This window comes from Taudactylus pleione, unplaced genomic scaffold (genome assembly GCF_031769625.1).
Source record: "Taudactylus pleione unplaced genomic scaffold, aTauple2 ptg000485l, whole genome shotgun sequence".
NCBI lineage: Eukaryota > Metazoa > Chordata > Amphibia > Anura > Myobatrachidae > Taudactylus > Taudactylus pleione.
The window spans coordinates 3,477,276-3,500,897 of record NW_028284887.1 but is presented as its reverse complement, the minus strand read 5'-3'; the positions used below and the strand labels follow the sequence as shown (position 1 = coordinate 3,500,897).

The 23,622-nt window shown below is 43.8% G+C and overlaps 1 protein-coding gene across 2 annotated transcripts in view; it reads right to left on the bottom strand.

Moving 5' to 3' along the window:
• Positions 1–23,622, bottom strand: part of RAP1GAP2 (RAP1 GTPase activating protein 2) — a 911,161-nt gene that overhangs the window by 202,647 nt on the left and 684,892 nt on the right. The window contains exon 1 of one of the 2 annotated variants that reach the window (XM_088449472.1): positions 6,359–6,427. The exons of the other annotated variant lie outside the window; for it this stretch is intronic. Within the exon in view, the coding sequence (XP_088305598.1) occupies positions 6,359–6,385 (27 nt within the window). The 5' untranslated portion in view covers positions 6,386–6,427. Of the gene's footprint in view, positions 1–6,358; positions 6,428–23,622 lie in introns of those variants that run through there. 2 annotated transcript variants of the gene reach the window in all.

Here is a 23,622-nt window from a genome sequence, read left to right as displayed (position 1 = left end):
GGAAGCTCTTAGTATTCATTCTAACACTCTACACCTGTCACAACCCGTGCAGTTCCTCTTTCCTACCTGGGGTGTCTCTTTCTGCTCTGGTGCTTCTAGCACACTTAGCTGATGCAACAAACTGCTGAGACACATATCAGGGGGCCTGATTCACTATGGACCGCAATTGCAACAGCGTACGCAGATCGGCCGATGGTGCGTATTGCGCATGCGTGCAATCATGCACACAGAAAGAAAGCCATTGCAGACTGAGTGACAGGACGTCAGCATTTGAGGTATGCAGTCGGGAAGCGATAGCAGTAACCAGCTGATTTAGAGGGAAAAATCCTACCACTGGCGAAGAACCCACTGTGCCCTTTCATAAATATGCCCTTAAATGAAATACTTGACTACCCAAGTAGGAAAAAGTAGAGAGAGATTAAGAAATATATATTTGGTATAAAAACAACAAAAACAAAGACAAACACAGTACAGCATACATGCCGACATTTCACTCCCTCCTTCCGGGAGGGAGCTGTCGGGCTTTCTTGGCGGGGGGCGGTTCGCGGCAAAAAGGGGGTGTGGCCCGGCGGTGACGAGCCTTTTTGGGCAGAGCATGGGGGCGTGGCATAGCGATCGCGTTATCGCGGCTCCGCACCCTCTTCACAATGCAGTTTTTAAAGGCATTGTGAGGCAGGGGGCGGGGCCGTGATGACGCGTCACTGGCCCCTCCGCTGCCGGGATGTTTATAGTAAGTGCAGGAGGGGGCGGACGGGTCGCTGGTGCCCGGGAGGCTTGCCTGCCTTCCCGGGAGGTCGGGAGCGGCACCGGATTTTCGGGACCAAATCGGGAGGGTAGGCAAGTATGCAGTACAGTAAACGTAATATACAAAAGCGCAGATGGGGGAGATGTACTAAGTATAACATGGAGAGTGATAAAGTACCAACCAATCAGCTTCTGTCATTTTACAGTCTGAGTTTGAAAAATGGAGCTGATTGGTAGGTACTTTATCACTGTCCAAGGCTTAGTGCATCTCCCCAATTTATCTTGTTGGAACTATTGGAAGCATTACATGATAGTCCTTTCTACTAGCACTATAGAGGGCTACTCCCTTCTATTTTTCTGCTAAAATATTGTCCTTTTCAGTTAGTTATCTTACTATACATGTCAATATTATGTGTTTCAATATTTCTATTACGTGTGTGTGTCAGTACATGTAGATGCATGGCAGAAAACCAGTTATATTCAAAGTATACAAAGTATCCTAACTACTGGCACCACCTCCTGGAGAATCAAATCCTTTTGTGGAGAGGCTCCGCCACCCACTTTTCAGTGAATTCACCCCAGTGGCAGTTCTAGTGGTGGGCAAGCAGGGCTATTGCCCGGGTGCTGCAGCTGCAGTCACCCTGCCGGCCCCTGTCCATTCTAGCCCACCTCCACTGCTATATTTACAAACTGATGTTCCCAATCTCCCAGAATGCCGATGCTGGGTGTGAAGAGGTCACGCATGGCATTTTGGGAGCGGCCACGATGAGAAGGGAACGGACTCGGAGCAGCAGCAGCTCATCTCTAAGGAGGGACTTGCTTGTCTTTACAAGGTAAGAGTTAGGGAAATGGCTCTAGGCAAACGCCCCAAGGTAAATGGCACCCTGAAATTAGTATTTTCTTTCTTTCTGTTTTTTCTTTTGCAGGCATGGCCACGCCCCAATCAGGCCACAGCCCCTGAGCTCAACTAGCTAAAGGAAACTTTCGCCCTGAGCTCCGCAAAGTCTATAACCGGTAAATGTACCCTCCAAACCATAGTTGCCTGCTCTGTGGATCTTTCCTGCAAATTACGTTGCAATTCACATCATCACAGCAGGGTTGCAGACATTTTGGGAGGGAGCAGCTGAATCGGCATAGCAGGGGGGCGTGGCCGGCATTGAGGGACACGGCCGGACAGCTTACCCGGCATTTGTGGGTGGAGCGGGGGCCATGGCCACATTATTACATAATTTTGGCCTAGCCCCCGCTACACAATGCCGAGATTACCGGCACTGTGAAGCAGGGGGCGGAGCCAAAATGGAGTCACTCAGCGTGAATCGCGTCATCAGCCTCCCATGCTGCGGGGATTTCTCTTGTAACTGCGGGGAGTGGCCAGAGGCCGCCAGGAGGCTTGCCTACCTTTCTGGGGCCAGGGGCGGCACCTGATTTTCGGGAGGCTCCTAGCCAGATCGGGAGGGTAGGCAAGTATGCATCACAGCCCAGCCCCCAACTGCACAATGAACATAGCTAGGGACTGCAACTATCAGTTCATTCTGCTTTGTAGTGTAATGAGGTAGAGCTGGAAACACATAAGGCTAAAAACCCCTGGAAAAACATGACATTTCATGGCCGAGAGTCCAATTTTATTAATATTGTGATAAACGCCCTGAGATCTTTTGTTCCTTATCAATGCTATTCGTGGACATTTTGTAATGGGTTTCGGGGCAATTATAAGTTGCTCCAGACCAGCTGGTTTGAAAAGCAGCTGTCTCGCCTAAGCCTAAGAGCTACACTTTGATCACTTATATCAACTGAGAAAGTTTACACTGCCAGGTACCATCCCAGCAATGTTGCTGTTCGTGCACCAATGTATGTTGTACATGCACACTATGGGAGGTGGAGGGATCTAAATGGATCCCTGTGCACACTACAAACCATCTTCCAATAGGTAGGAGTGAGCAAACAGCATCTGAAGATAAAGATGGTCTTAGTTACTGGCATCAAGCTCAAAAAAAATTCATCTTTCAGAGATTGACAAATCATACTTGCCAATCCTCCCTTATTGTCAGAGAGACTCCCTGAAATAGTAGCAATCTCCCTAACTCCCTGAAGAGTCCAGCAATCTCCCTGATTGCACCTTACCCCCATTATGAATATATTATAAAACAGTGATATATACATTCAAATGGGATCATTAGTATCATTTTCCTGCATTAGTTATAAGGCACAATGGCCCTCATTCAGAGCCGGACGCTCTGAGCAGAGCGCACGCTCTGAATGAGGGCCGTCCTCCATAATTATGGAGCGTCCTCCTGGACGCTCGTATAGCTGTAGGTCACCACCCACAGCCTATACGAGCGTGCAGGTTGATGGCCGCGATGGTCTTGACCATCGCGACCATCGCCACTGCAAGCCGGAGCCTGCGGTTGAGTTTCTCAACCGCAAGGCCCGGAGTGATTTTGGCTCTATCAGAGCCAAAATCACTCCCACTGACATCACTAGTGATGTCAGTGGGCCGGCTTCTGACGGTAGGCGTTCCCTTGGGAACGCCCCTGTCTGGGAGGCACGCCCCCGGCACGCCCACCAAAGGGGGCGTGCTGTCAATCAACATCGACAGCACGCCCCCTTTGATCAGACACAACGAGCGAAGGAAAGTCCTTCGCTCGTCGCGTCTGGCGCATGCGCACGACGGAGCTCCCGCCGTCGTGCGCATGCGCAGTGCACACCATCGACCCACTTGCGAGCGGACAGCCATTTGCGAGTGGGTCTGAATGAGGCCCTATGATCCCTACGGCTACATGTATTTTCTGTAAAGTATCAGTGTGGTTTCATCAACAAAAAGATCTTACTAACTGCTTTGGGGCTCATTTACATTTGGATGTAAGTCAGTATTATGACACACCTTTCAGATGTAGCAGTACACGCCCACTTTACCGCCGCACTCATATGTGTTACTTTCACAATCTCCCTGAAAAGCTTTTTCAAATGTAGGCAAGTATGTGATAAATAATACAATCGCAGTGTCCCTATACATATTATACATACGTCCCCATATATAGTATGGGGGACTACAGTGTGCTTGGATATGGACTGTAATGCAGAAAATATAATTAATATATCCTGATATACTGCGCTATAGCCTTAATAAATAGCCTTTTCACTCAGACTTGTGGTAATTGTGCAGAAAATGCAGTTTTTCCACATGATTACTGGGTGCAAACGGTGTGATAAATAGGTCCCTAAAGGCAAAATAAAGCAAATATTTCATGGAACAATTTAGAAATTCCACTCATCACTAGTCTCCATCATCAGTAGATGCTAAATTGTGCACCTCCAAGGACTCTACAAGCAGATCCTTGTTTTTTCCATAAATACTGATGCTTTTCATCAAAAATTAGTGACTATGGTCCAAACATGGCAAATGTGTCCATTATTCTTCATGCACAACTGAGGAAAGCAATGGAAAGCCGTCATTCCCTCTTACATCTGCCCACTGGCTGAAGCGGAGCTTTTGAAAACATCTAAAACGGTACAAGATGTCCAGACAAATATACTGTACAATCATTTCACCTAAGCACAACACAATGCATCAGAGATTCTCTTACAAATACAGCATGCAGTAGCAAGTCCGGAGCTTTCAAGTACTGCTGTCAACATTGTGTTATGATAAGGAAAGCAAATACCAATATATTGTAAATAAGTTCTAAATCATTTCTACAAATTGATTTCTAAACTTTTGTTTAAAGTTGTTTAAGAGTCACAATAAAGGCAGCATTGCATGCAAAACAGAAAAGCAGCTACTGGGGACATCAAGAACAAACACAAAGTCAACATGTTCTTTACAACTGCCATTCAGTGGATTTAGTACTGAAAACATATGCTATTGGCTAGCACATACTGTAGAAGGGCATGCCCTGGGTTTTATAGCTACTAAAAATCTGTATTTAATTAGACTCTAGTGTATCTAGATTAACAGGATTATTGGGAATAGATTCCTGTTACTGTACAGTACTGTAACTAACACCAAAAGGGTGAGTTTTATGCACTGACTAAACTGCATGTCACATACAGTATGTGTACTAATTCACATCTGTGAAGCCATGTGAGACTTAATAGGGCTCTCATGCATCTGATTTTCAAGGGGAGTACCTCTAGTTTTTCCGCACCCAAAATACAGTATTAAACCTACAATATTTATTTTTCAATTATTCGGCTCCAGAAGCATCCAAATGTACAGCATACATGGCGAAAGGGACCTATATAAAGTTTACATCATTTGTTTTTCTTCATTACTTTTTTATTATTTAGCACCCAAAAGGAAGTATGGGGTGGGTTTTATTCCTCCCCCACAAAAAAAGAAATTGCTGATACACTTAAGTGTCACAATTTTTTGTTCCAAAATAATGGGGGAGATGTATGAACCGCCCTAGTGGAATCAGCGCACGTTATGTGCTGCTATAACGCTTCCTGCTTCACCTCTTTACCGAGGCGAAGCAGGAAGCACTAACGATGAGATGCATTAACATCTCATTGGCCAGAGCGGGGGAGTGATAACCCCCTCCTCCAGCGATCCCCGCTAGAGCCCACAGCGCATCAGCCTAGTGCTGATGCGCTGTGTCTCATTCACGGTCGGCTCCACTGAGCATGGGCGGGAACTCGCAAGTATCTCAAGATCCAGCGTGCAGCCCTGGAGCCGGCAGCCGCCGCAACAGGGACAGCGCTATCCCTGCTGTGGGGATAGGGCATCGCCAAGCTGCAGCTGTCGATATCGATAGCTGCAGTGTGTGGAATGGTCATACATAGCCCAGGCTATCAGCGCTGCTATCTTGTAGATAGCAGCGATGATGACAGGGGCGCTATGCGCTCCCGTCATTATCAGCGCTGCTATCGCACAGAGGCATAACGAGCGCTGATGCCGCTTCGGCGGTTCATACATCTCCCCTATGTGAGCCAGACAGCAAACCAGCTTCTTTCAGCCAATCAGAACAGACTTCTCTTTCACAATTATCTTGCAGGCATGCTATGTGTCATTAACACTTGTCAAAGAATGCTACATATGCACATAGTTGTAATTGTTAATAAATATAACAGTCACACAATCTCTAATAAACATACTAATTTCTTCACTATATACGATACAGTATATTGTCATAGCTAGTATTCCCTTGAAGCTGACAGTGATATGTAATCCAAATAAATTTTATTATAAAATACAGGATACTAGAACAATTTGTCTTAGAGAATTGATATAAAAACATTTGATCGAACAAACCTACTGTATAACTATAAAGCACTCCAATTCATATTGTCAGGCTTTTCAAGATAACCCTAATTACTGTATGACTACTTGCTTGTCAGGAATCAGAATACATTCTTAGAGAATAAATCATAATGAAATAGTATAACAAAAGTCACATCAAGGCTAAAATGGAAAATACATGATAGAGCGTACGGTACTTTCTCTCTAGTAGGGCCTTTCATTTTGGCCCCTCAAGGAACGAGATAGTTACGTGTGATGTTTACATAGCCTGGAGAAAGATAAATACAACTACTGTACCGTATAATGGAAAAAAAATATATATCCTCCTCCTACAAAGACTGACTAGTCTCAAAAATGAGCAAATTCATAACTCACCAGTATGTTCCTAAAGAAATCCATCATGATTCCTGCCAGGATTCCTGAACTAAAAGTAGAGGGAATCCCGCCTCCAGGGCCAGCAGACGGAGTACTGACAGGTCTAGCACACACCTGTCGGCTCTACCTGCTCCTGCTGAGCTTCCCATGAAATGACTGATGCTGGAAGGGTTAAAAATGGGTGGGGCGACTGCTTAGGCTGATCACAAGAAACTGGTTGTGCAGGAAATAGGGTTTAAGGCAGTAAGAATGGAAATAAAAACTCACATGTATTTGGCGTGGGGTCTAGATTCATTTTAATATGTTAAAAAAAAGAGCACAATGCACCTGTAAGGCAAAAAATACAGGCAGCCAGTTCCTTCTGTTGGCATTTAGTATTGATTATAATATAAATGTCTTGGCAGTCTCAACAGAATAAAGTGACAAGTAAACTGTACCTACTGTAAATGTCTTTTAGAGTGTTGGTTTTTCTTATATGAAAAGTAAAACGGTGGTGTTTAGCTTTAGATGTGTTGAATCCTTCTACCTTCCATCATAAATGAATGATGCAATAAAGTGATGGGTACTTCTTTACCTCTCACATAATGTGAAAAATGTAAAACCAGATAATTGATACATGTATTAAGATCAGTGATGAGCAGTTCCCCATTTATTTTATTTATTTTGTTATTGCCATAGTGGAATTCCCTTGTATATTGTATCAATGAGAGATGCTGACAATGCTTTCCTAATAACTGTGACCCCGGCTGACAGCTAGCGCTAATCACTCTCGGCTGTAACATGTTATACTTACAGCTGTTGATGGAGTTCTTGCGCTCTGGTTTCCCCATAGTGGCCTCCCATGTATAAATGATTTTATTGTACTGTACTATAAATAAAACCTTTCTATTTGTTTATGAGTAGTTACGGACCCCCATGGAAGCCACAACCTAGGAGCTCCATCAAAGGCTATAAGTATAGCATGTTACAGTAATGACTCAACCTGCATATAGCACTCAAGTCATGCCAAATATGTATAAGTGCCTGTAAATTATATTTGTATACACAGTGAGTTCTGATGTTAATAATTCAGTGTTTGTTATTAAAACTACAGTGTTATAAGTGATAATGCAACCAATTTTGTAAATTAGTATAAATACTTAGAAGTCACCCAGAGATTAAAGACCTATAAAAAAGAATCAATACAAAAGATCTTGTGCCCTTATATTGTCACGGAACTGCTCAGATGCTTATAATGTCCTTAGCTTTTATAGCCACCAGACAGGGTGTGGCCAACCGCCACAGAGGGTCTTGGCTAGCCATTAGAAAGGACATACTCAGCCGACAAAGATCAGGGCCCATTTATAAAGAAGGGGACAGGAATGTGTCAGGACCACACACTTTGATCGGCAGGATTGCTAATCTTGATATAGGTTCCATAGAAACAAACCAAGCACCCAAGTACATCCACTGTCATTGACCCACAAGCAGAGTAACAATATATCATTTGAGTGCACAGTCTGGAACCTGACCACTAGAGGAGATGATGGGGCCCTCAGGCAGCGGAGCACACTGGGAACTTCACCTGTACACCTGTGTACCAGTCTGACCCTGTCCATCTGTATGTAGGCAAAAATAGAGAACTGCCCCAGCAAACCTTGAAAAGTTGACAAATTGTGTTACAGACAGGTTTCCTTTAACATGTTTTATGTTGAACTGATTCAAACCAATTGTTAGCAGGGATGTGGTCAGCATGTTGACGGTCACAATGTCAAAATTCATAATGATATCAGTACAATGTCGACAGTTATGTCGGCATCTGCAAAATGTACACAATGTCAACATCATAAATATCTACAAGTGAAATTCCGACATTATGTTTAGGGTTAGGGATAAGGACATATTTATCACCGCAACCACAGGTACAGGTTGCGGCTAATATTGCAAAACTGAGATTAAAGCTGCAACCGGTGGAACATTAGCTGCAGACACAGGGTTTGGGTTAGGCTTTAGTGTACTTACCACCAGAATAGTTGCATTGATGCACCGCCAATTGTCAACATTGTTAGCATGCCAACATTTCCTCATTATTGACGTGTGCTTAACATGTCGACATTATGGCAATGCTGACATGTTCATGTTGATATGATAATTGTTGACACAATAACCATAGGCGTCTTTATAATGGGTGCAAGGTGTGCGGTGCACAAGGGCCCCTGGTTCAGGGGGGGCCCACACTGCACACCCTGCATTCATAGTTAATAATACTCACCTTTACGCTGATTCCGGTGTGCTGCTCTGCAGAGCCAAGCCGAACCGTAGTTTACTATAATGCGGATTATAGTAAATAGAGCCCCAAGAGAGATAAAGTGGAGAAGCTGCCCATTGAAACCAATTAGCTTTTAGCTATCACTTATCTAGTACAGTTTATACAATGACAGAAGCCGTTTGGTTGCTAGGCCAAGCTCTCTCTCTCAGATTTGATACATCTCCCCCTAAATGTTAAAACTGTGAACAAACTCTCAGAGGAATACATCATGGCTATTATGAGAATCAGTTACATTGATGCAATAATGTTACGTCAGTGAACAGGTAACTCAGAGACTGTGCAATGTTATCATTTAACGTTCCTGAACAGAAACGGGTATGGATGATTACAATAGCACTAAAGCCAGACTCAACCGCCCTGCGTGTAACAAAAATAAATATAAATAAATATGGAACAAATTACGTCCTTACAAATAAAAAATATTTGTACAAGGATATCGGCAACTACTTTTGAAAGTAAAATAATGGAGTCTTTCATGGTGTGGTTGCATGGAGGGGGTGGAAGGAATATTATTTTAGCAGCACTCTATAAATACAGATCAGCCATATTGCACTGTAGGTTCCCACTTTCAGTACTGTCTCAGCTAGTAGCGTCTCCATTAAGCAGTGAGACACCACGGGGAAGTAAGCACATGTGCAGGGGATGGGACAAGTTGCATTTTTGCTATTAGTTAGGTCAGGCAAATACAGAATTTGCAAATCAACATGACAGGTTCTATGTATCAATTACTTAGATAGAGAGGGGGAAGAAATGTAAACTAAAATACAAATTACAAAATGTGTGTCTTTTTTAAATGTACATCAGACAACTACCAAAACAAATATTAACTTATGAGACAGTTATAAAGACTCTCACAAGTTTATTGTATCACTAAGTATGATGCAAGACGTCTATACATGGAACAGTTCGATATGTCATCTATTGTGAACAAAAATGTGCACACACCCATTTTATTAGACACAGACACTGCAATGTAAATACGACATATTTACTGAACAATGGTCAACAATAATGTACATCACTATCCATGATACAATCCAAACCACATTTAGAAGGTGCACGCTATAAACTGGAAGTACAATAACATATTGCTCCACATAGCACAGGAGAGGTACCAGCATTTCACCCAATCACAGGGCTGCTATGACTGACTACTAACATCTGTTACTGACATATCATGTTATATGAAAGTCTGCCAGAAGCAGCATCTACAATACAACACAATTTTGGTCAGGGATTGCCACTGACAATCACAGTAACATTGGTGTGACAAGCTATCATTATGTTTCTTGTGTTTGGATGAGGGGTAACTATAAATTTACTGATGTTCTCAATCTTGGAAATGACTTGATGGAAATATATACAAGTTGTCACGGCCAGGGTATTTCAGCATGGCGCTAGGTGGGTGTTACCTGTGAGGTCGTTGTGGCGCGGGCTGTATGGTGGCGGAGCTGGTGTCTGGCGGGGGGCTTTGGCTGCGCGTGTTGTTGTGCGGCCCTGTTGTCACTCTGCGCTGGTGAGGCCTGGCGGCGTCTCCGTTCCGTTTGGCATGGGCGCCGCCATCTTGCCTTCTGGCCATGTGATGTGGCTGGCCAATCCTGGTGAGTCACATGTTCCCTCCGGCCAGTAACAGCACGGCATGGGGTATTTAGGAAGGGTCAGTGCCTTCCTTCTTTGCCAGTGCAACGTGTATCTCAGCCTAGCTGTCTGCCAGTCTGCCTGTCAGCTCCTAGCTCCCACTGGACTACCCCGCTTCCTCCATCACCCTTGCCATACCTGAGTGCCTGAGCCTGCTGACATCCTGCGCTTCAGTTCACTACCTGCATACCTGGCTTGTTTATTTTCAGTTCACTCCCTGCAAACCTGGTTTGATTATTTTCAGTTTCACTACCTGCACACCTGGACAGCTCTAATTGTTTCTACTTGGACATTAACCCTTTTACTCCCACCACAGAACTCTTGTGCACATTTATATATTCCTGGACTTTTATTTACTGCCACATTATATGTCTGCTCAAGCACTTATTAAAAATCCTAGTTTTATTTTCAAATCTGCTTCTGTGATCGCTCCTGCTACCCCCCCCGGGTCCACAAACAACCCAGAACACAACAGTTTGCACTGGCCCCATGGAGCCGGCCACGGATCAGGAGTCAGGAGTGGATTTGTTCTGATGCATTTCTGGTCGTTTAGAAAATCTGGAAAACATGCAGCATCAGATGGCTCAATTTCTGCAAGAGATGTCCAAGCGACAGGATAGTTTGCAAACTTCCTTTTCTACCCCTGAAGTACCAGCATCTACATCCGCATCAGCGTCTGGGAATACAGGAGGCAGATCATCTCCCCGCTTACATCTTCCTTTACCAAGTAAATTTGACGGCAATCCTAAACTCTGCCGAGGATTCCTAAATCAGTGTGACATACATTTTACCCTGCAGCCTGACAACTTTCTAACTGCAAGAACTAAAGTGGCTTATATAGTCTCTCTGTTATCCGGCCAGGTCTTGGAATGGGCTTCCCCAATCTGAGAGCGCTCAGATCCGCTGCTGGATAATTATGCAGGCTTTGTGTCATCCTTCAGGAGAATTTTTGATGAACCTGGGCGTACTGTATCAGCATCATCAAAACATCATGATACTGAGACAAGGGGTCCGTCCTGTCAGTCAATATGCCGTGCAATTTCAAATTTTAGCATCAGAGCTCAAATGGAATGAGGAAGCCCTCACCTCGTCCTTCTGGCATGGGTTGTCAGACCGACTAAAGGATGATCTAGTCACTCGAGAGCTTCCTACTAATCTGAACGACATGATTTCGTTGTGTATCAAAGTTGACCTACGTTTCAGGGAACGTCAGGCTGAAAAAATCAGAACTGACCGGCAAAGGTCATTTACCCCCTCCATTTCTACCCGACCCATTCCTTCTCCTACTGAAGAGGAGCCTATGCAGGTGAATCATACACACCTCTCCAAAGAAGAGCGTCAGAGAAGAATGCAAAAGAACCTCTGTCTGTACTGTGGAGAGTCCGGTCACCTGCTGATCTCCTGCCCCCGTAAACCGGGAAATGCCAAATCCTAACTGACCCTGGAGACATCAAGTTAGGAGTTATGAACCCGTCTCCAAAAATTAAAGATTTCACGATTACCCTAGCCTTTGATCTTAAACCCAAACCTGTCTTTGCTACTGCTCTACTTGACTCAGGAGCAGCCGGAAATTTCATAACGTCTAGTTTCATAGACAAATTTCAGATTCCTTGTTTGTCTCTCAACCATGCCATCTCTCTGACCTCTATAGACGGACGCCCACTAACTAACGGGATAGTCACCAAAGAGACTCAACCAGTATTGGTCCGAATTGGGGCACTTCATTCTGAGTCCTTAAAATTCCTGGTGATATCAGAGGCCTCTCAAGAAATTGTTCTTGGTCTACCCTGGTTACGTCAACATAATCCCAGGATTGATTGGAGTTCTATGCAGATTCTGTCATGGGGTATGGACTGTCAGAAATACTGTCTTCCAAAAATTCGACCTGTGAGAAAGACAGTTCCATTAGTTTCTTCTGCCATTCCCAAGGAATATCAGATGTTCGTTGACATGTTCTCTGAGCAACAAGCAAATATCTTACCCCCTCATAGGGAATGGGACTGTCCAATTGAATTGATACCTGATAAGATACCACCTTGTGGTCGTACCTATCCGCTGTCCTTGCCTGAGACTCAAGCCATGACCGAGTACATCCGGGACAACCTGGCAAAGGGGTTCATTCGCCCCTCTACTTCACCTGCCGGAGCTGGGTTTTTCTTTGTTGGCAAGAAAGACGGTGGTCTAAGACCATGTATCGATTATCGAGGCCTTAATGACATTACTGTAAAGAATCGATACCCTCTTCCCCTGATTACTGAGTTGTTTGATAGGGTCAAGGGCTCTGTCATTTTTTCTAAATTAGATCTGAGAGGGGCTTACAACCTCATTCGTATCCGAGCTGGCGATGAATGGAAGACCGCTTTTAATACCAGAGATGGACATTTCGAGTATTTAGTAATGCCTTTTGGATTGTGTAACGCCCCTGCTGTCTTTCAAAGTTTCGTTAATGAGATCTTCCGGGATCTGTTATATGTTTCGGTTGTTGTCTATCTGGATGACATACTGATTTTTTCACCCTCTGTGGCTAAACATCAAGAACATGTTAAAGAAGTTCTGACCCGTTTGAGAGAAAACCACCTTTACTGCAAACTGGAGAAGTGCGTCTTTGGAGTGCCCAGTGTACCTTTTCTCGGCTATGTAATATCTGGCTCCAGTTTAGAAATGGACCCCAAGAAGGTACAAGCAATTCTGGATTGGACCCGACCTCAGACACTGAAAGCCATCCAGAGATTGTTGGGCTTCACCAATTATTATAGACGCTTCATTAAGGGATTTTCTACACTGCTGGCTCCCATTACAGCCTTGAACCGCAAAGGTGCTAATCCTGCCCAATGGTCACCTGAGGCAGAGTCTGCCTTTCATCTTCTAAAACAGGCCTTTATCTCAGCACCAGTTCTTCGACAACCAGATCTGGACAGGCCGTTTTTGTTGGAAGTGGACGCATCATCTGAAGCTGTGGGAGCAGTCTTGTCTCAACATTATGAGGACAACCGAGTCCATCCGTGTGGGTTCTTTTCTAAAAAATTCTCACCTGCCGAAAGGAACTACGCCATAGGTGAGCAAGAACTACTAGCTGTAAAGTTGGCGTTGAAGGAATGGAGATATTTGCTAGAAGGCGCCAAGTTTCCATTTACTGTATTTACGGACCATAGAAATCTCCTATTTCTCAAAAACCTCCAATGTGTGAGTCCTCGTTTGGCCCGCTGGGCAATATACTTTGCCAGGTTTCAGTTCACCCTGACCTTCCGGTCTGGAGCACTTAATCAGAAGGCTGATGCCCTATCGAGATCTCTCCTCTGTGATGATCAATCTGAAAATCAAAGCAATACCCCTGTCTTGGAATCAAGAGTTTTCGCCGCATTACAAGTTCAGCCTCCTACGGGAAAATCGTTTGTGGCCCCAGAATTAAGGAAGCAGCTTCTCACTTGGGCACATTCCTCTCGCTTCGCAGGGCTGTCAGGCACTCGGAAGACCTTGGAGTTCCTGAAAGGACACTATTGGTGGCCTTCTATGAAGGCAGATATAATGGAGTTCATCTCTTCCTGCTCCTCCTGTGCCCAGCATAAATCATCACGACAAGCTCCAGCTGGGGAATTGCTTCCATTACCTACTCCATCACGTCCATGGACTCATCTCTCCATGGATTTCGTCACAGACCTGCCAGTCTCTCAAGGTTTCAACACTATCTGGGTTGTAATAGACCGATTTTCTAAGATGGTCCACTATATACCGTTGAAGAAGTTACCTTCTGCCCCTGACCTGGCACAGTTGTTTGTCCAACACATATTTCGTCTACATGGCCTTCCCGCTGAAATTGTCTCTGACCTTGGTGTGCAGTTTACTGCAAAATTCTGGAGGGCTTTGTGTTCTGTTCTTCAAGTGAAGTTAAACTTTTCCACGGCCTACCATCCGCAAAGCAATGGCTCCACCGAGAGAGTTAATCAAGACCTAGAGACTTTCTTAAGAATTTTTATGTCATCTTCCCAGGACAATTGGGCTGCCTTGCTGCCGTGGGCTGAGTTTGCACATAATGCTTCCTACCAAACGTCAACTAACCAAACGCCATTTCAGGTTGTATATGGCCTTCATCCTCGTGTTCCCGAATTTCGAAGCCTGCCTATTTTCCGGCCGTGGAGGACACGGTGCGGAATTTTGCTGCCATCTGGGCTCAAGTACGGTCTGATTTGTTGAAGGCATCCTCTCGCTATAAGACCCAGGCCGATAGAAAGCGTAGAATAGTTCCACGCATGCAAGTAGGAAACCAGGTCTGGTTGTCTACTCGGAACCTTCATCTAAGAGCTCCGTCTATGAAATTCGCACCCCGCTTCATCGGGCCCTTCACCATAACAGAAGTGGCCTACCGTTTACAGTTACCCCCATACCTAAAAATTCCCAATTCCTTCCATGTTTCCTTATTAAAGCCCCTAGTCCGGAATAAGTTCCATATTGCTCTACCTGCTTCTCCTCGAGTCCAGACGGAGAGAGGAGTTGAGTTTGAAGTCGCCCAGATCTTGGACTCTCGTCTGCGCAGAGGTTATCTTCAGTATTTGTTGGACTGGAAAGGTTACGGTCCAGAGGAATGTTGCTGGACCGATGCTCGTGATGTCCACACTCCCACACTCATCAGGAGATTCCATTCTGCCCATCCGGAGAAGCCTGGAGAGTGTCCTGAGGCCACCCCAAAAGGGGGGGTACTGTCACGGCCAGGGTATTTCAGCATGGTGCTAGGCGGGTGTTACCTGTGAGGTCGTTTTGGCGCGGGCTGTCTGGTGGCGGAGCTGGTGTCTGGCGGGGGGCTTTGGCTACGCGCGTTGTTGTGCGGCCCTGTTGTCACTCTGCGCTGGTGAGGCCTGGCGGCGTCTCCGTTCCGTTTGGCATGGGCGCCGCCATCTTGCCTTCTGGCCATGTGATGCGGCTGGCCAATCCTGGTGAGTCACATGTTCCCTCCGGCCAGTAACAGCACGGCATAGGGTATTTAGGAAGGGTCAGTGCCTTCCTTCTTTGCCAGTGCAACGTGTATCTCAGCCTAGCTGAGAGGGAGTTCTCTGTGCTTATCCTGTTCCTGTGAATTCGCTGTCTGCCAGTCTGCCTGTCAGCTCCTAGCTCCCACTGGACTACCCCGCTTCCTCCATCACCCTTGCCCATACCTGAGCCTGCTGACATCCTGCACTTCAGTTCACTACCTGCATACCTGGCTTGTTTATTTTCAGTTCACTCCCTGCATACCTGGTTTGATTATTTTCAGTTTCACTACCTGCACACCTGGACAGCTCTAATTGTTTCTACTTGGACATTAACCCTTTTACTCCCACCACAGAACTCTTGTGCACATTTATATATTCCTGGACTTTTATTTACTGCCACATTATATGTCTGCTCAAGCACTTATTAAAAATCCTAGTTTTATTTTCAAATCTGCTTCTGTGATCACTCCTGCTACCCCCCCCCGGGTCCACAAACAACCCAGAACATAACACAAGTATTCAATATGTACACCTCTTCCCATTACTAATGACTAAACATGGTAGCCAGCCAGGCAAATTGTTCCTATGCAATGCCCTGTTCCTCCATACCAATACCATGATAGCCAGAACTAGCATGAAAAGTGAGAGCAGGACTATAAATGGCTCTTATTGCTTCCAGATATGCTGAATCTCATACCCACTTCCCACCAATTATATAAATGGTAAATGGGAAGTTTGATTTGACCAATATTCAGTTTATCTGATTGGCTGTTTAATCCAAACGATCAGCAGAATGTGTCACATTTTGTATTGAATCATCATTATTATCTTTGTGTCTAAGTGGTCTAATTATGATGCTGTGGATCAGCCAAAAATAAAGAAAAAACTAATATTTTCCTCAGAAATTGGCTATAGCAAAACTTCATACAATTCATTGAAGAGTTAATGCCAGATAAATTAGAGATTTCTACAAAATGAACCTAGTTACCTGTGCTTACCGCCATTCTACAGACCTCTGTTAGGATGGCAAAATGACTTATTTCCCACGCTGTAACTCAGGAGAGCATTACTTACCTTAAACATGAGGTCCAGGGCTGCAGGAGATGCTTCACTGGATCTCTCAGCGGGTCACATCGCGCTGCTCATGCACTAATGTTCACCACACATGTGCATAGTTGAAATAAGGAAGTGAAGACTCACAGGAGTGAGGTTGTTCACTGGGGCTAGTAGAGCAGACCTGACATGGTAAATAGTACATTATTTATTTATTCATTACCAGTTATTTATATAGTGCACACATATTCCGCAACGCTTTACAGAGAATATTTGGCCATTCACATCAGTCCCTGCCCCAGTGTAGCTTACAATCTATATTCCCTATCACATGCGCACACACATACACACTAGGGTTAATTTTTGTTGGGAGCCAATTAACCTATCTGTATATTTTTGGAGCGTGGGAGGAAACTGGAGCACACGGAGGAAACTCACACAAGCACAGGGAGAATATACAAACTCCACACGGGTATGACTTGCTGTGATATGCAGCGATATATAGAATGATAGTACTGCCACCACTAGCCTCCAATGATTACAATACCCTATAGTTTTTTCTGTTTTTGTATGGAATTAAATACCGTTGGATCAAGAAATGGAAAATGAGCTCAATCAGCTTAATTTTTGGGGTTTAGTTCGCTCTGTGCTTCAAGGGGTCTCTTTATTAAAGGACTGAAAATTAAGATTTTCTGTTGCCAATTCTGGAGGTAATAGAAAATAGTTTTAAGTCCAATTTATCAATAAAAAAATCATTGCTGCCTAGTGATACTGGCTGCTAGTGACAAGACCACTCTTATCGCTCGCCAGGCCAGCACACAGGACATCATATGTGTGTATTGCAATGGCAGGCCAGACATACATATATATATATATATATATATATATAATTATTTAAAGTAACAATGTATTTTAATTTCATTAAAATATAATTTCATTAATTCCTTCATCACTCCCCATGATCATCATCCTGAGATGGTGACAGTGATTGGAGGATAGTCTCTGACCTTGTTAAATTTGTGATATCTAGCTTCAGGGCCATAAGTAGTGTAGTGCAACCAGTGCCATGTCACAGTGCACCGCAGGGCAGGTGGCGCTGTTTGGGCCTGTCAGTATTCCGGTTTATTATCATTCTCACTTGTAGCTTCCTCTTCTTTTATCCCCAGCATCTCCTAACCGCCACTATCTCTTCCCTGGCCCTTCCCCATGAGGCCATGGCCCTTTATCAGGTGCACTATCTTATGTCCCTATAAAAATGAGGGGGGGGGGGGTGCCAATGCGCTCTCTGGCACAGGGCACCAAAAAATCTAGTTACGACTCTGTCTAGCTTTCCCATGCAAAGTATGAGGAAGCATACCTTGCTCTCACAGTAACTGCAGAACCACTGGTTGCCTACCTCTAGCTTACAGTGTCAACCAGGCAAAAAGGAGAGTTATTGTACACTTTTATTGATCTCCTTAGTATCTACTGATTTCCAGTTGATAAAGAAAATCCCTTCAAAGTCTATTGAATGCTACATATATATCACACTGTTTACAGAAGAAGAAATCATACCACATATTTAATTTATTCCTTTAGTGTTCCAACTTTGCAGCGTCCCCAGGTTTCTAAACTTTCTTATCATCCAACACCACAACTTACCCTCTTGACCTCAGTCTAATCCTGCTCCTCTCTATCAATCCTTGCTCCAGTTACACTAAACCTCAGGATTAAATGTAAACACACAGTTCTTAAAGAAAAATCCCTAATGATATGGGATAGATGATTGCTGCAGCCATAATTTGTTTTAATACATCATATACGCCCCTTCCTCTTCTCCAGTTACTGGCTATGGAATTACTGAACACATTATTCCTCCTAACTAAAGCATCTTTATTCTAAACTGGGTACACGCTGACAGATACATTGGGTGAACAATTGATCAGCCAATGTATCTGCTGCCCGTCAGGCAGTGTGTACCCGCGATATGTCGATGAACATCGGCGTTCACCGACATATCGCATTGGCTGTGCTGCATAGCCGATGGACAGATATGTCTGCAGACATATCTGTCCCATCGACAGGTGTGTGTATGGATGGTCGGCAGACCGCCCGTACACACACAGTGGCAGCCGCGAGGAGGGGGTCGGGACACTCCCCCCACCCACTGGGACATACCCCCTGGTCACCGGGACCTGCGGGCAGGCACAGATGATGGTTGTTCAGTGTGTACAAACAACCATTATCTGCAGATCTATCTGTATAGTGTGTACTCACCTTAAGGAAGTCTAGTAGATAACAAGCCTTTGAGGTCTTTTTACCTCTGCCCTATAAGAGCTATATCACCTCAAGTAAGCTTTTCTGCTGAAAAGATTTAATATTTTGGAAACAATTTTCAGACATAAGGACAAAATAGTACATCCACTATTAAACAAGGGTTACAATAACATTAAAAATACTTAATAATATTTTATTTTATGTAAATAAAGCATTTTTTTCCATTAGGAAGTTTCACTGCACATGCGTGATTCGGCTAGCCAGGTCACGCATACATACTATACATTCCCGGAAGGTAGCCTTGCTGCTCTCAGCCACATTTTGTTGATAAATGGCGGTGATAACATTATAATCAACACTATTTAGGGTCCAAATCATATTGTGAAAGCAACACCTATGAGTGTGGTGGTAAAGTGGGCGTGTACTGCTACATCTGAGAGGCGTGTCATAAACCTGACTTATATCCAAATGTAAATGAGTCCCAAAGTAATTATCTACTTGTTGATGAAAACACACTTATACTTTTCAGAAAATGCATGTAGCCATAGGAATCATTGTCAGAATAGAATGTTTGCGAGTCTGCGCTATAAATTTGTCAGATGTTGCAAAAATTAAATCTGATATCCCATGAATTTATATGTAAAATTACATTTATTCATGACAAATAACATATAATTCATCAATACTGACTGCAGTCAATGAAAAATAACAAAATGTTACCATACAATATCACAACAATCTTGACAGTGTAATTTCACTATGTAGCAGTTGATAAAGATACTCCTTACTTGGAAGAATACATAGAGATTCATTTGTGTATACACCTATATTATCATAAAAACAAGAGTCCAAATTATCACACGTGATAAAATTGGGTATATATAACCATTGTGATAGAAAGTCTCATATATAAATAACATGAACCGCCAGTGTTGATGTACAGTATAAGCTGATTAGTAATTCTGTTACCTAGTAAAAGAGGATATGTGTATGTTATGTGGACTTTAGGCTCTCACAGCGCAGAGGGAGCCAATGCTGTTACAAGCGCCGCTCCACACTCCCAAATGCCGCATGAATAAATATATATTTTCATTTTTCATATAAGTCCATGGGATACATTTTTTAACATCTGTCAATTTTATAGCACAGACTCACTCTTTTCTGTTGTTGTTCAAACAGGGCAATAATTGCAGAGCCCCCTTTGAGTCAGCTGCTCTAGATTGGATGGAGCCACTACGCACCTGTGTTTTTTTGTGCATAGTGATCATTGTGCCTTATAACCAATACAGGGAAATTATATTAATGATCCCATGTGAATGTATATACACTATGTAGACAAAAGTGATAATATACCCCCGTGCAAGAGAAATGCATACCATTGCACACAAGTTCCAAATGCCCACTAACGTGGCAGTTTCAACAAGAACACTTCGTAGGGATGCCCATGCACTTGCAGTTCTATGGAAACAACAAATGTTTTTATCAGGGCGACAATGCCACCTGTGACGTTTCCAGGGCGATGCAGAATTGGTAAACAAAAAAAATCGGTAGAATGGATTGACCAGCTCATTGAGAACCTCTGGGATGAATTGGAGCGACGGGTGCGTTCTAGGCTGACTCGACCTTCTTCAGTGTCACCGTTGGTCACTGTACTTAAGGCGGAATGGCAAAACACACCGTCTGCTGTTGTCTAGGAACTTGTGGCAGTTTGCCAAGAAGAGTGTCTGCAGTAATCCCTGCACGTGGTGGACCTAGAAAGTACTGACATCAATAACATTTTGTTGATCTACCTGCTATCAGTGTCCAATCACTTTTGTCTACATAGTGTATCTCTGGGGGAAGGGGGGGGTTATATAACAGCTACATAATGGGGGTAAGGTGCAATCAGGAAGATTACGTGAATCTTCATGGAGTCAGGGAGATTGCTGCTATTTCAAGGAGTCTCCCTGACACCCAGGGAGGATTGGCAAGTATGGTCCAACTGTCAGTAATTACTCTCATGGTACATGTTTTAGTATCACATCTAATTTCTTTCTGTAATCAACTGCACATTGTTGTGACTGGAAGCATTGAGGGGCACCCTCTGTGTCGGAGTAGCAGAGGATGTGGATGGCAGCATTAAAGTGTTGCTTCAGGCTCTAAAAGCATGTGCAGTGTGGCACAGTTATTAGCAATGCTTACATCAATAGGTATCTTATATGTGTGGAGTTTGTACGCTATTCCTGTGTATGAACAAATTTGCTCCAGGTGCTACTGTCTCCTCTCACACTCCAAAAACCTACTGAAAGGTATATGAGGACTGATGTAAATGAATAAATTATCTCTGGAAAGAACAGCATAGTGTGCTCCAGGTTTCTGCATAGCTCCTAGTAGGGAAAGCCCTAGTGCAAAACTATGCTGCATTAAAAAAAATAGATATCAATAAAAATAACTTTTTATTTTACTGCAGATATTTAGTAAACAGTAAGACATTGCTAGTAAACACTAAACTGAATTATTATTATTATTATTTTTTAGCTAACTTGCAAAGCATGCAAAAGTCACTATTAGATGTCAAAAACTAGCCCATATTATCATAAAAGCATATTCTTCTTCTCATACACTAATAAAGTATTCATATTGCTGAGTCCATATGCAAATACAGTATCTCTTTGTTACAAAGCATTTGGGATTTGTCATGGTTAGGGCTCCTGTTGTCTGTAATATAATGACATTCCTGATCAGTGCACATAAATAGAGATAATTGGATGCAATAAATAATTTTCTAAAGAACACTGATATTATGCACACAAATAATTTTGCAGGTGAGTAGATAGAGGTACATCTCAGCACACAATTATACCTTACTTCATTCATGATTGCAGTTTCAAAGCTATACTTAGGAAAGACATTCTCTGCCAATAGAAAGCAGTCGATAGAAGTCAGCTGGCAGGTGCCTGCAGCGGGGATCATGTTGTGGGCTTGGGAAATCTAATTGGTTAAGGTGAAGGAAGGCGAGATTTCTCCTATAGTGGGAAATGGGGGAACATATACAGTAAGTCTTAGAATCCTGGCATAGGTAGGACAAGGAAAGTAGGCCAAAGGAGAGTGAGCAACGTTACATTAGAGACTACTGTAACACACAGAAGTAACAAGTGCTCTCATCCCTCCACATCAAAATACGCTGAAGTTGCCCCACTATACCCACCTAGTGTGCGTTTAGATAGGGTTACGAGATCATATTGTGCATTGTTATCTTTCATTAAAAAAAGGGTAAATATGAAATAAGATACATCTAATTTAATCCCTGAGAACCATACAGAGAGTGGTGGTCTTGAACGTTCCATGGTATGGGTTGTTGTTGCACCAATATTTTGGGTTCATCATTGGAACAGAGGGCCAGGAGGTCATCTGGAGTGGGCATGGCTTACATGACCCTTTGGCAACTCATCAGCAAGTACTGTGCTCAAGCTGTGTCCCTTTTGTGAGCACTTAGATGCCTGTTTGCGCCGTTCCCTCTAAGGACATGTGAATGATAAATAAAGAGCTATGGCTATATTTAAAAAGTGCTGTGTCAATTATTATGGGTGTAATTCATACTGGCCAACTATATGTATCTCCTCTCTAGGAGAACCAGCTGACCACTTGGTGGGCAGGGCCGTGCTCTGACATCATTAAGCGGTTTGCGTTATTTTTGCCCCACCCCCTCCATACGGGTCTGTGATTCCCAGTATTATCTCCCCATCCTGCCCACTTCACTAGAAAGAGGGCGAGATGTGAGAAACCATCCATTCTTCCGGGGGACTATCCAAAAAAATAGTGTCTCCTGCACTTTCCGAACGAGTAGGTAAGTATGGAATATTTATGGTGCATACAGCTTCCCATTAGTTGCCAACATTTCGGCTGCTTCCATGGAAAGGGGACAGCTAGGTTGGAGGAGCTAGATGAGAGGTGCCGCGGGCGACAACACAATTGTATCATTCTGCTGCATCCTTAACTATACAAAGCTGTGATTCCCGATATGGTATACCTGGGAGTGGGGGGAGGAGTAGGCACGATGACATGATCTGAACTGAATTGCGTCATCAAGTCACCTGGACCACCTCAGGATGTGGGAGGCAGCGAGGGGCTTGTGGAAGACTTGCCTACGTATGAGCTTCCCTAACAAAGGTCTTGAATAAAACAATAGGTTATTATTAATATTCCATGGCAGGTTTGAGTTCAGAACTTGTGACAACTAAGAGACAAACTGAGCAGTCAAAAGAGCTTAGTGTAAATGGGGTTACAGACATAATTAGGAGACATTTTTAAAGGGCTTAAATTGTAAAAATGCACCTATCAATTACATACAGATTTTATTTACAAAGTCTTTCCTGCTCTAGGTAATAGGTAATACCAGATGCTGCAGTATGCAACTGTATATATAGTGTATATACTTATATGTACAATATGAGTGTGGCCTCGCTATAGGGGTGTGGTCTCTCAGGTAGGGGGCGTGTTTTAGTCACTCCGGGGGTGCTGGAGTTGCGGACTTCCCCCGGGGACCAGTCTATTTGCAGTGCCGGCTCCTTCACTGTGTCAGGATCCAAGTGCTGCATGTAATGCTACAGTGCAGTACCCAGCTCCTGTCACTGAGGAGGAGTCTGCACTTTGGTGGCACCCCTCGGCGACTGACACCCGGGTGCGCCCCGCAACCCCCTTGTGATGCCACTGGGAGGGAGCAATATGAATTTAATGCTGACAAGTGTTGGGAAGTGCTATATATATATATATATAGTGGACATATAAATGTATACACTATATGCACTGTATATGCTGTACGGAGATGAGGCATGCACAGAGCAGAACAGTCTTTTCGGATAACCAAAAAGGCTGCCTGTGGGGACTTTGCAGGAAAAACGTGTTAACCTGCATAGTAGGGAAAACTTTTGAGAAAATGAAAATAATCGAGTTGATGTTGACCGAAGATCAAGATTGCTGACAATCTGGCTGCTAGGTTGGCACAGCGTGAGGTGTGGTAAGGGGTGTAACACACGTTTGGGGGTGAAGCAGAGGGAAGCGTGACT